The sequence below is a fragment of the Anopheles aquasalis genome, chromosome 2 (genome assembly GCF_943734665.1).
Source record: "Anopheles aquasalis chromosome 2, idAnoAquaMG_Q_19, whole genome shotgun sequence".
NCBI classification, from domain to species: domain Eukaryota; kingdom Metazoa; phylum Arthropoda; class Insecta; order Diptera; family Culicidae; genus Anopheles; species Anopheles aquasalis.
The window spans coordinates 13,706,900-13,720,000 of record NC_064877.1 but is presented as its reverse complement, the minus strand read 5'-3'; the positions used below and the strand labels follow the sequence as shown (position 1 = coordinate 13,720,000).

The 13,101-nt window shown below is 52.6% G+C and overlaps 4 protein-coding genes across 4 annotated transcripts in view; 3 read left to right on the top strand and 1 right to left on the bottom strand.

Moving 5' to 3' along the window:
• Window positions 1-3,999, bottom strand: part of LOC126571258 (mitogen-activated protein kinase kinase kinase 7) — a 5,401-nt gene extending 1,402 nt beyond the window's left edge. Inside the window, exons 1-5 of the mRNA XM_050229624.1 lie at window positions 3,617-3,999; window positions 3,249-3,548; window positions 2,665-3,165; window positions 2,388-2,588; window positions 2,276-2,318 (exon numbers count right to left, since the gene is read on the bottom strand). Of these exons, the coding sequence (XP_050085581.1) occupies window positions 2,276-2,318; window positions 2,388-2,588; window positions 2,665-3,165; window positions 3,249-3,548; window positions 3,617-3,703 (1,132 nt within the window). The 5' untranslated portion in view covers window positions 3,704-3,999. The remainder of the gene's footprint in view (window positions 1-2,275; window positions 2,319-2,387; window positions 2,589-2,664; window positions 3,166-3,248; window positions 3,549-3,616) is intronic.
• LOC126571252 (structural maintenance of chromosomes protein 1A) overlaps window positions 1-6,239 on the top strand; it is a 9,683-nt gene extending 3,444 nt beyond the window's left edge. The window contains exon 3 of the mRNA XM_050229613.1: window positions 4,154-6,239. Coding sequence (XP_050085570.1) covers window positions 4,154-6,107 — 1,954 coding nt within the window. The 3' untranslated portion in view covers window positions 6,108-6,239. The remainder of the gene's footprint in view (window positions 1-4,153) is intronic.
• Window positions 1-13,101, top strand: part of LOC126571248 (mucin-5AC) — a 286,563-nt gene that overhangs the window by 16,381 nt on the left and 257,081 nt on the right. The gene's annotated exons all lie outside the window — the stretch shown is intronic.
• On the top strand, window positions 6,459-13,027 carry LOC126571244 (bifunctional glutamate/proline--tRNA ligase). Its single transcript, XM_050229596.1, has 5 exons — window positions 6,459-6,611; window positions 6,696-8,620; window positions 8,710-8,928; window positions 9,673-11,622; window positions 11,774-13,027. The coding sequence occupies exons 1-5, from the start codon at window positions 6,569-6,571 to the stop codon at window positions 12,869-12,871; spliced, it is 5,235 nt and encodes a 1,744-aa protein (XP_050085553.1). The 5' UTR covers window positions 6,459-6,568; the 3' UTR covers window positions 12,872-13,027.

Here is a 13,101-nt window from a genome sequence, read left to right as displayed (position 1 = left end):
CGATCCTGCCCTGTGATCTGGGCTGATCGTCAACCGATGCGTCAACCGTAGACGAATGATTAATCAGCGAACTGGGGGGGTTGTCGTGGACTATGGTCACCCAATGGTGGCGGGCTGGTTGTGGCCACACTAGGTACACTTGGCGCACTTGCTCTCGACAACCATGCGACGACACGGTGCGCGCAACGTTACGATCGACACACACGACGCGATCTCCTGGTGTGGGTACGCGGCAATATTTTAAACTCAGAACGCGTCACTCTTGACGCGGATCCACTAGAAGAGAAGTCATTCCTGATTGTTGGATTTCAACGACCAGAAACGGGATTCCGTCGTAACACGTTGAACGTTTAAATCCGATCGCCGTGCAACGACGTATGGCCTTACACAGGTCAGTAACAAACTCTGCCTGGAGTGGCAGACTTCGAGTCTCGTAATGGAATCAAATGGAATCGTTTAAAACACTAGCGCACTAACCGAGGGACGGCCCATTGGAATATACAATGTCCTTCCTCCGAGGCTCCGATGAAAACGGAACCGAATACACGAACTCAAAGTTTGCGCAGGCTTGAGGGGGGTTTTTGGGGGACTATTTTTTCGCTCTTCACGTAGTGGCCTTTAATCCGGGACCACGGGTAGAAGGCACTGTTAGACCGCGGCGTACCGAAAACTGAACGTCGATGCCAGCGCGAACGGGAATGATGGTCCGTCGTCTGGTCGGTGTGCTCACTCCTTGCTCACTCATCATCTCCGTCGTCGCCGTCGTCGTCGTGCACTCGCATCGGTGATGATTTTTCGTGGAAATTTTAAGCGCATGAGTGTGTGCTGGCTACCATCGCGATCGCGAGAAAATCGCGGTGTGTCCGCGTGTGTCTGTGTGCGTGGAAAATTGTGTTGTGCCGATGCTGAACGGCGTCGCGGGAGGGGTAAACATATAGAACATGGCGAGTGAGGCACCCGACGAAGCAAAGGGAGGCAAGGCAGGGAGTACCACTGGTGCTGGCATGTAGCACCAGCACCGTACCCCGCGCTTCTAGAAGCTGATGGTGACACATACTCATCCTCTCCGCTCTCAGTCAGTGCATTCGGTCAGAGACGCGGGCATGGACACCCGTGGTTCGACCAAAACCAAACGAAAACTATCAGAACCGCTCGCTCCCGTTTCATTTGGAGTCGGAAGTAGGAAAATATAAATATCTAGGAGCGAACGCGCGAGCGGGCAAAGCGGCAGCAGCAGCTCGCTTGGAAAATCCCTCATTATTTGCTGCCAACTCACTCAGCCAGCCAGCCAGCCGGTTCGAAGTAGCCAGCCCAAATGGCCCGGGGAGGGGTCCGCTCCGTCAGTAGCATCCGCGTGCGCGTAAGTATCCGCGCTTTTCGTCCTCCAACTTCCAACGAACCATCCAAGCTGCTGGGACGGTGGATGGTTCGCAGCTGGCGGGCGGGAATGGCCGGTAGCAGTGGGTATACAATGGGCGACGCGCACGCGGGGGGACCAGTGCTTCGGTTTGTGGCTCATATAGTTCAAAACAAAAAATAAATTACTGCGCTAAAAATAGCGATGAGTAATATCGCTGCTGCTGCTGCTGCCGCCGCCACTGCTCTGCTCTCTACTCTGTTCTGTTCTGTGTACCTTGGCATGCCCAAGGCACATCGACGTCTCCTCTCTTTCTCTCACTCTCTTCACCACCAACCACCACCACCCCGTTTGCCCTTTTTGTCAATAAACCGAAAGGAGGCAGGTGGATGAGTCACAGAATCACGCGGATAGAAAAGAAAAATCCGAGCGAGATCGTTCGATGATGATCGTGAGAATATCCGCTCCTGCGATACGCACGCACGACGCGCAGCAATGGGGCAATGGGGGGCTTGGCATGGGTATTGTATAAATATGCGCGAACAGCTGCGCACCAGGGGCAGCATAAAACGGCGGTCAGTCCCTCAGTCAGAGGCAGATGCCCCTGCCTCTTCGGCCGTCGTTGGCTTGCGAGAGCACGTGATTGAGAGGCAGACAATCAAAACATCCGCATAACACCAGTATTCGACCACGGATTCTCTCAACGGTTGTTTGAGAGCTGATGCTATGTCGTAGTCTCCGCTTAATCAGCTGCGGTTATGCTGCATGAGATTAGATAAAAATCACCGAATGGTTTTGAGGTGAGCCCTAATCAAATGAGTCTTATCTTATCACTGATACGAAAAAAAAGAGTCATTGCATCGCTCGTTGCTTAGAGTCATACATGGTTACTTTCGCTGCTGAATGCGCGGCACGTACCTGCACGTACTGGTGAGCTTCCAAGTTCTGCAGGTTGATCGTACTACAAGTAAGGAGATGGAATATGTTTAGCTGATTATTACACGAGAGTACCTTTCTTGCTTCTTATTACCGGATTGACTTCAACGAAGATGGGTTGTAACATTGCCGAGGACATATTTCTCAGTGGACTACCCTTGGGCGCTTCCGCTATTCGTTGGATGGTAGAGTTCCTGTTCGTTATCGTTCCACGGCTGCTGTTGGAGTCAGTACCATAGTTGGTACCCTCCGACAGGTTACTATCGGCGGGATAGTCCATTCCGTAGGAATCCTCCTGGAAAAGTGGATCGAATTAAGCACTTCCAGGCACAGGTTATAGGCCATCCAGGTGCCATTCGTGTGCGTTTTACCTCATCATCGGACAGTATCTCATCGCCAATTGGCTCATTTTCGCCCACAAACAGCTTGCAGAGGCCGTTCATTATACTAACGACCTCCTTCATCGACGGTCGATGGGCCGGATTTTGACTCCAGCAGCGTACCATGAGCTGTTCGATCGGTTTGGGACAATTTTCGATGAGCGGTGGCCGGCTACCTTGATGTACGCGCCACATAATCGCGAACGAGGTATCGATGTGTTTGAATGGTTGCTCCCGCGCTATCACCTCCCACAGAATGATACCCCAGCTGAAGACATCACACTTTTCCGTGTAGGTCGAGCCTTCGAACACTTCCGGTGCCATCCAGGCAGCGCTGCCCTTGTTGTTCGTCATCAACGTGGCTTTATCAGTGACCGTACCGAAGTCGCAAATCTTCAGAACCGTCCCGTGGTTGACTAACAGCAAATTCGGTGGCTTCAGATCACGATGGATCATCGGGCGGGGCGTCATATCGTGCAGATAGGCCACTCCCTGCGAAGAACGATGGCAAGAGCATTGTAGGAGTCGGTTAGCAACGAACACACGAGATAACGGGGGAATCGGTTTCAGCATACTTCCGCACACTGTCGTGCCCAGCTCATGGCATGTGCGGCCTTGTAGACTGGCCGCGGTCGGCTGTGCAGAACTTTGTGTAGCGATCCACCGTCGGCGTACTCCATCACGAGACAGACGTGCGGCATCTCCGTGCAGGCCCCGTACAGCTCAATGATGTTTGGGTGGGCGACGCGCGAAAGGTGGCTCACTTCCGTGATGAAGGCGTGCTGTTCGGAAATGTCTTCAATGTACTTGACCGCCACGTACTTGTTCCTCCATTTCGCTTTGATGACCGTGCCGAACGAGCCCTTGCCTACGGTCTACGAGAGAATAAGAACGTTCGTTGCTGTAGTCGGCTGGATGATGGAGCGTTCCGGAACCTACTTACCGCGATCTGTTCGATTTCATCGATGTCTATCGCCGTTACGAACGGCGGCAGCACGCTGTTCATTCTGTGGGTCTCCCGGGGCAACATTGGAAACGGATTAGGCTGCCTGTTCCGCAAATTTCACAACGAGTCCGCAAGTCCCGTGGCCCCGCTGCCTCCAGGCGTCCGGTTCGGGGAAGAAAACAAACGAGACGATGACGGACGGGGACGGAACGGGAACCAGGAACCACGAGAGGTGCACCGGGGGCGACACTACATGAAGTTCGGCAAAACGCTGTGTTGCTTGTAGTTCTGGTCTAACTAAGATGCTTCAGAAAATCCTATTTTTCCCAAAAATTTCCGGAAAATCAGACCCGCGACGCGCAGCAGACTGTGGTGAGGGAGGTCGGTTCGTTTTGTGGTGAGCGTGGTGAATTCGTTTTTCGGACTACTTTTTCGAAAAAATATTGAAAAAGTTCGTTACTTTTGCTCGTTTTCCGGAACAGAGTTTGTAGCTCGTACTTATATTCTTTTATTGTTTTTCTATTTATTTTACAGAAACATTGAGGAGCCACGGAACGTGAAGCTCATCTACGATGTACTGAAGTTCAGTCCTCCGGAAATCGAACCGGCCGTCCTTTTCGCGACCAACAACGCGCTGGTCTGCGAAACGCCGGACGATGCGATGAAGGTGGCCTACGAAATCGATCGCAGCCGGTACGACGCGTTGGCCCTCGATGGAACGTTCTACCAAAAGTCCGGCATCATTTCGGGCGGCAGTCACGATCTGGCCCGCAAAGCGAAACGATGGGACGAGAAACACATGGAAACGTTGAAGCTGCAGAAAGAAAAGATCACGGAAGAGCTGAAGGAGGTAATGAAGAAGACCCGACGCCAGGGCGAGCTGACTACGGTCGAGAGTCAGATAAGGGGTTTGGAGAACCGTTTGAAGTACGGTCAGCATGATCTGGAGGCGCTGAAGAAGAGCTTGAAGGAGTATGATAAGAAGCTGGAAAATTTCACGCGCGAACTGGACCTGATTGGGCCGAAGATTAGCGAAATTGAACGTCGCATGCAGCAGCGGGATAATAAGATCCAGGACATTAAGGAGAGCATGAACAATGTCGAGGACGACGTGTATGCCGAGTTCTGTGCGCGCATCGGTGTTGCTAACATCCGCCAGTTCGAGGAGCGCGAGTTGGTGCTGCAGCAGGAGCGGGCCAAGAAGCGTGCCGAGTACGAGCAGCAGATCGATCGCATCAACAACAATTTGGAGTTTGAACGGTCGAAGGATACTTCGAAGAATGTGCAACGCTGGGAGCGTGCGGTGCAGGATGATGAAGACTCGCTCGAAACGTTCAAACAAGCCGAAGTACGCCAGCGTGAGGAGATAGAGAAGGATAAGACGCGCATCGAGCAGATGAAGCAAGAGAAAGGCACACAGAAGGCAACCGTCGATCAGATGGAGGAAGAAACGGCAAAGGCGCGCCGTGATGTGCAGGCACTGGCCAAGGAGCTGGCCGCCATACATCAGAGCATCGCAAACATTGAAACTAAAATAGAAACGATGAAGAGCAAGCGGCACAATATCTTGATGCAGGCGAAGATGGATGCGATCGATATACCGTTGAAGCGTGGCAGCATGGACGATATCGGTCAACCGCAACAGCAATCTGGCCAGGGCGGGGACAATCCGTCGTCGGACACGAGCACATCGGGCGGTGCAGGAAATGCGTTCGAGCGTGAGAGCCGCATAGAGATCGATTATCAGTTGCTGCCGAACAACGTAAAGAATCTGGGGGATTCGGATCAGATTAAAAAGTTCGGTGACTCGCTGTCCAAGGAGCTGCAGGCTAAGCTCGATACGTTGGAGAAAATTCAGACGCCCAACATGAAGGCGATGCAAAAGCTGGACCGTGTCACGGAGAAGATTCAGTCCACGAACGAAGAGTTTGAAGTGGCGCGTAAACGGGCCAAAAAGGCAAAGGCCGCTTTTGAGAAGATTAAAAACGAACGGTGCACTCTGTTCACCAACTGCTGCAATCATATTTCCGATGCGATCGACAGCATCTACAAACAGCTGGCCAGAAACGATTCCGCTCAGGCTTACCTAGGGCCGGACAATCCCGAGGAACCGTACCTGGATGGGATCAACTACAATTGCGTGGCACCCGGCAAACGTTTCCAGCCGATGAGTAATCTCAGCGGAGGAGAGAAGACAATTGCCGCACTGGCCCTGCTGTTCGCCATCCACAGCTTCCAGCCAGCCCCCTTCTTTGTGCTGGATGAGATCGATGCGGCGCTCGATAACACCAACATTGGCAAGGTGGCGTCTTATATTCGCGAAAAGACCACTAATTTGCAAACGATCGTCATCTCGCTGAAGGAAGAGTTCTACAGCCATGCGGACGTGCTGATCGGTATCTGTCCTCAGCCGGCCGATTGTCTCGTGTCACAGACGCTGATCTTCGATCTTGAGCGTTTCGATTCTTCCTCCGGACCGAATCATTAACTGAATTATTCTTTAGGAAAATGATTGTTCTTATGCTAATTCGTCTGCTTATTACGAAGGGTTTATCCAAAATCCACATTTGAATGTACATTATGATGTTGAATAACCCACAAATAAATTAAATAAAAACCACTAGGGAACCGCCAAAGTCTCTCTTGTTCGTAATTAATTAAAGATCCAACAAAAAGGGAAAATTCTTGTTAAAAAAGTAAGTTAACGGCCGATTTAAGCAAACAGGAGCTCAAATTTTCAGCGCGACCCGACCAGCAATATTGGCTAAATAACGCCCAAATAAGCCAACCTTATAAAGCCCCTTATTAAGCCAACTCCGTTGTTGTTGTTTTATTGGGATCGCCAGCACCACGTTTTTCAGCGCCGGGTTTCTCACGACTGTTGGCCAGAACAAAGTAAAAACCTGCGGCAAACAACTTGAGAAGCAATCGGAAGGATACTCCGTCGAAATGGTATCGAGTTTGGTGTTTAGCAGCTCCAACGTGGCCATCGGTAAGTGGAATTATGTCGCTCCCGGCTGGCCAACACGAACAGCCAAGAATAGCCTGTATCTGGCTGATGAAATCCCATTTGTAGGTGGGCTAATCGCGGCGGAACTGCTCCAGCCTAGCAATCCGGTTGAGGTTTCGTGGGGCAACGAGATTTCGATCAAGTTCGCCAACCACTCGCTGGTCTGCATCACCAACAACGATGTACTGCGTGCCCTAGCTCGGTTGGCCCCGGCTTACCGGCTGTATGGTGAAACACCGATCGAACGCACCCAGATTGACCACTGGCTCACGTATACTCTGTCGATGGAGAAGGATCCTTCGGATGAGCTAAAGTATCTGAACAAATGTCTCGGACCACTGACGTACCTTGTGGCCAACCATCTTACCATCGCCGATCTGGCCGTGTTCAACGAACTGTACGCACGGTACGATGAGCTGCGGCGTATCGGCATTCCGGTGCATGTGCAGCGTTGGTATAACCTGATGCTGGCGCAACCCTGCACGAAGGAAGTGTTCCGAAAGTACGCGAAGGAGCTGCAGGCGGCCGTAGCCGCCAGCTCGCGCGTCAAGAAGGAGGCGACACCGGAAAAGGGCTCCGAGAAACGCGAGCAAGGCAAGTTTGTCGATCTGCCGGGGGCGGAAATGGGCAAGGTGGTGGTGCGCTTTCCACCGGAAGCGTCTGGCTACCTCCACATCGGACACGCAAAGGCGGCCCTGCTCAACCAGTACTACCAGCAAGCGTTCCAGGGCAAGCTAATCATGCGCTTCGATGACACGAATCCGGCCAAGGAGAATGTGCACTTTGAGCAGGTAATTCTGGAGGATCTAAAGATGCTCAAGATCGATCCGGATCTCTTCACGCACACCTCGCAGTACTTCGATCTGATGCTGGACTACTGCGTTCGGTTGCTGAAGGAGGGCAAAGCCTACGTAGATGATACTGAGCCGGAGCAGATGAAGAAGGAGCGTGAGGAGCGCGTCGAGTCGAAGAACCGTTCCAATACGCCGGAACGCAATCTCGAGCTGTGGGCCGAAATGGTGAAAGGTTCGGCGTCCGGTCAGAAGTGTTGTGTCCGGGCAAAGATCGACATGTCCTCGGCGAACGGTTGCATGCGCGATCCAACCATCTACCGGTGCAAGAATGAACCGCATCCGCGCACTGGTACCCAGTACAAGGTATACCCAACGTACGACTTTGCTTGCCCGATCGTAGATGCAATCGAAAATGTAACGCACACGCTACGTACCATGGAGTACCACGATCGCGACGAGCAGTTCTACTGGTTCATCGAGGCGCTCGGTTTGCGCCGTCCATACATTTGGGAGTACAGCCGGCTTAACATGACGAACACGGTGCTTTCGAAGCGCAAGCTGACCTGGTTTGTGGAGCAGGGTCTGGTCGATGGTTGGGACGATCCACGGTTCCCGACTGTTCGAGGTATTCTGCGTCGTGGCATGACCGTGGAGGGTTTGCGCGAATTCATCATTGCCCAGGGTTCGAGCAAATCGGTCGTGTTTATGGAGTGGGACAAGATTTGGGCGTTTAACAAGAAGGTGATCGATCCGATCGCTCCTCGCTACACGGCTCTCGAGAACGAAGGCCGCATTCTGGTGAATGTGGCCGGTGCGAAACCGGGCTCGCTGCAAGCCGCCGTACATCCGAAAAATGCTGACATTGGCATGAAGACGGTACACATTGGACCACGTGTGCTGATCGATCTGGCCGATGCCCGCGAGCTGAAGGATGGTGAAAATGCGACGTTCATTAACTGGGGCAATCTGATGGTCAAGAAGGTACATCGGAACGCAACCGGTGATCCTGTTTCGATCGATGCCGCGCTAAATCTGGATAACAAGGATTACAAGAAGACGCTCAAGCTGACGTGGCTGTGCGAGCTGACGGCTGAGCAGTACACTCCGACGTACTGCGTGTACTTCGAGCACATAATCAGCAAGGCGGTACTGGGCAAGGATGAGGATTTCAAGAACTACATCGGTCATCAGACGCGGGTAGGTAGCATAGGATGGAGCACGCAAAGATTTATGAATAAGGGGATTGTTTCTCATCTTCGGGACTTTCCATTCTGCTTTTACCCCAGACCGAGGTGCCCATGCTGGGAGATCCGGAGTTGAAAAAGCTCAACAAAGGGGACATCATTCAGTTGCAGCGTCGTGGCTTCTTCAAGGTCGACCAAGCGTACCAGCCGGCCAGTGAGTTCAGCGGTGCCGAAACACCGATCGTGCTGTTCGCCATTCCCGATGGCCATGCCACTGCGCAAGCAACGGCAAATGCACCGAAGAAGGAGGTTGCCACAGAGGTAAGTTCAGCATTTGATTTGTATTTCGTTTATTTTGTAAAAAACTGTAAAATTCCAATACTTTTATGATTTAAATTTATTTTTTCTGCTAAAAAGGTAGATCACAAAAAGGGTAATATGTCCCCCAACCCCACATAACGAGAATTCTTCTGTCTTCTTTCGTTCTCTTTCTCTTGGGACACTCCTTTTGTCGTTTATTTTGGTTCTTCTTTCGTTCTCTTCTGCGTCTATCCGAGTCGTATGAAACAGTGTGAAGCAAAGAGAACAGAAACCCCACCACCCAAGAGAAAGTAATCTCCCCTTTGGCCATCTCTCGCGCGAATCTTGCATGGAACATGCTGGCACGCTTGGCATGCCGGTAAACATGAGGAAACACTTCTGTCCATGTGTTGGTATCCGATCGGTGCTCCAAGGTGGGGATGATTGTTCATGATCACTCTTGCATGGTCGTGGTCTGCGTTGTCCATGAAGGGGTTACCATTGACCCGCGTCTTCATCGCGTGACACGTCGTCACACGCGCCAGTACTATCGGTGAATAGGAGCGAATCATTCTTTTGTTCGACATTTCAATCGTTATCGAGAACTGTCTTATCAATATCGGCCTCGGCCAATGTGTGTATCGTTTGCCACGCCGTCAGCAACCCCTTTTTAGCTTCAGAGCGCATTCATTCATAATTCGAGTGCGGACTGGAGAGTTTTATTTAAATTGACATACATTTTGTAAATTTTCCGTTTCTTCGCAGAATAAAAAATCTAAGCAAACCAAATCGGCGACCATCGTTACCAGTGGAGACGTGCCAACCAGTACCAGCGGCAGCGGCAGCGCATTGAACGATTCGATCACCCAGCAGGGCGAAAAGGTACGCCAGTTAAAGGCGGACAAAGCTCCGAAAGCGGACGTCGACGCGGCAGTGAAAGTGTTACTCGAACTGAAGGCGCAATACAAGACGGCAACGGGCAGTGACTGGAAGCCGGGAGCCGTTACCACCGCAAGTGTCGCCAACGTCGGCAGCGCTAATGCTGGATCGAATGCGGCGGATGCACTGAATGCAAAAATCACTGAGCAAGGCAATTTGGTGCGCGATTTGAAGGGTAAGAAGGCTCCGAAAGCAGACATTGATGCAGCCGTAAAGGAGCTGCTTAATTTGAAAGCCCAATACAAGACTGCGACTGGAAGTGAGTGGAAACCGGGAGCAACACCGGTGCAGCCACAAGCAGCTCCAACAGCAGCAGCATCCGTTGCTCCTGCAGCTACCGGTGCGGATGCGTTGAATGCGAAAATCGTTGAGCAGGGCAACTTGGTGCGTGATTTAAAGGCCAAGAAGGCTCCCAAAGCGGACATTGACGCCTCGGTGAAGGAGCTGTTGAATCTAAAGGCCCAGTATAAATCGGCCACCGGAAACGAGTGGAAACCGGGCGCAGTTGTGGCAGCACCGGCCACCACTGCAAGTGTTCCCTTGAAACCGATCGATGCCAACAGTGGTGCCGTTGCGAGTGGATCAGCGGTTGAACTGAACGACAAGATTGTCGCGCAAGGAGATCTAGTACGTGAGCTGAAAGCAAAGAAGGCAAACAAAGCAGACATTGACTCGGCGGTGAAAGCCCTGCTCGCTCTGAAAGCACAGTACAAGCAGGCGACCGGTGGACAGGAGTGGAAACCGGGCTGCGTACCACCGGTACAATCCGCACCGTTGCAAGCTGCTGCTCCATCGGCAGCCGCTGCTACCGGAGAGTCAGCACTGCTCGAGCAGATTGCCGTGCAGGGTGAAAAGATCCGCACGCTCAAAGCCAACAAGGCAGATAAACCCACGATCGACGCTGAGGTTGGTGTGCTGTTGAAGCTGAAGGCTGATTTCAAGGCGACCACCGGAAAAGATTGGAAACCGGGAATGAGTGCTCCGGCGAAGGCACCAGCTGCTGCCACAGAGGGAGCGGTAGAGCACGGTAAGGAAAATGTTTCCCCAAGTGGTGGTGATGCTGCAAGCCCCAAGGACGCACTGGCAGAAAAGATCACCAAGCAAGGTGATACGGTGCGCAGTTTGAAGGGCTCAGGTGCCGCTAAACCGGAAATCGATGCTGCCGTTAAACTGCTGCTGGATCTGAAGGCTGAATACAAGAAGCTCACTGGCACGGACTACGTTCCACCGGGCGGCGCTGCAGCTGGAGGTCGTCAGCAATCGAAGCAGGCTCCGGCAGCAAAGAAAGCACCGAAACAGGAGCCGAAGAAACCGGAGCGTAAGGAGGAGGGTGCCGCTGGTGGACCGAAGAAACAAACGCGACTCGGACTCGAGGCTACCAAGGAGGACAATCTGCCCGACTGGTACTCGCAGGTCATCACGAAGGGTGAGATGATCGAGTACTACGATGTGTCCGGTTGCTACATTCTTCGTCACTGGTCGTTCGCCATCTGGAAGGCGATTCGGAACTGGTTCGATGGGGAAATCACGCGGCTGGGTGTGAAGGAGTGCTACTTCCCGATCTTCGTGTCGCGGGCAGCGCTTGAACGTGAGAAGACGCACATTGCCGATTTTGCGCCTGAGGTGGCCTGGGTGACGAAGAGTGGTGACTCGGAGCTAGCTGAACCGATCGCTGTCCGTCCGACGTCCGAGACGGTTATGTATCCGGCGTACGCGAAATGGATCCAATCGTACCGAGATCTGCCGATTCGCCTAAACCAGTGGAACAACGTTGTGGTAGGTTGCTAGGATATTCTCAAGAATTTCGCCATATTTAGGATAACTTTCAAATCATAGTAGTCCACTCAAATTCATGGACTTTTTCACAAAAATTGTTTAACTTGGAATTCGATATTCACTCAACATTTTAAATCCGTCCTCTTTCCAGCGCTGGGAGTTCAAACACCCTCAGCCGTTCCTGCGAACCCGCGAGTTCCTGTGGCAAGAGGGCCACACGGCGTTTGCGACGAAGGCCGAAGCGGACGAGGAAGTGCTGACGATACTCGACCTGTACGCGAAGGTGTACACCGATCTGTTGGCCATCCCGGTGGTGAGGGGCCGTAAGACGGAGAAGGAAAAGTTCGCCGGTGGTGACTACACGACGACGGTGGAGGCGTACATCTCGGCGTCCGGTCGTGCGATTCAGGGTGCTACGAGTCACCATCTGGGACAGAACTTCTCGCGCATGTTCGACATCGTGTACGAGCATCCGGAAACGAAGGAGAAGGAGTACGTGTACCAGAACTCATGGGGTATTACGACGCGTACGATCGGTGTGATGATCATGGTGCACGCGGATAACCAGGGTCTGGTGTTACCACCACGCGTCGCCTGCATTCAGGTGGTGATCGTACCATGCGGAATCACGGCCACTACGACGGACGAGGAGCGACGCCGTCTGTACGAGAGTTGCCGTGAGCTGGAACGCTCCCTGGTGGCGGCGGGCATTCGCTGCGAAGGTGATTACCGGGACAATTACTCACCCGGCTGGAAGTACAATCACTGGGAGCTGAAGGGTGTGCCGGTACGCATCGAGCTCGGCTTCAAGGATCTGCAGAAGGGCGAGTGTGTCGCGGTGCGGCGGGACAATGGTACGAAGTTGACGGTTCGCCGTGAGCAGGCAACGGTCGAGCTGCCGAAGCTGCTTGAAACCATCCACGAGAGCATGTACGCCAAGGCGGATCGTGATCTGCACGATCACATCAAGGTGACCAAGGAGTGGTCCGCCTTTTTGCAGTTCCTCGAGGAGAAGAACATTATCATGGCACCGTTCTGTGGAGAGATTCCGTGTGAGGATCGCATCAAGGCCGAAAGTGCTCGGGACGATGGTGCCGAGGTGGAAGCCGGTGCACCGGCCATGGGTGCGAAGTCGTTGTGCATCCCATTCGAGCAGCCGGCCCAGATCGATCCGAAGAAGGACAAATGCGTACATCCGGCCTGTGGCCGTGCGGCCAAGTTCTACACGCTGTTTGGTCGAAGCTACTAAATCTTCTCGCTTCATACTCCTCTTCGGTTCGGTTCGGCCGTTCAGAGTGCTTATCCTGTGTTCATTATCATAGTATAGTTGGGCGCTCAAATACATAAACATCCGCTGGATTCATTTAAAAGTTGACAAATAAACTGAATGTCCATTACACATGTACCTCCTCTTGCCATCCTTTTGGTGTAAGTTAATTTGAAAATAATCATCGAAACATCCAAGTGGGCGCCATCATT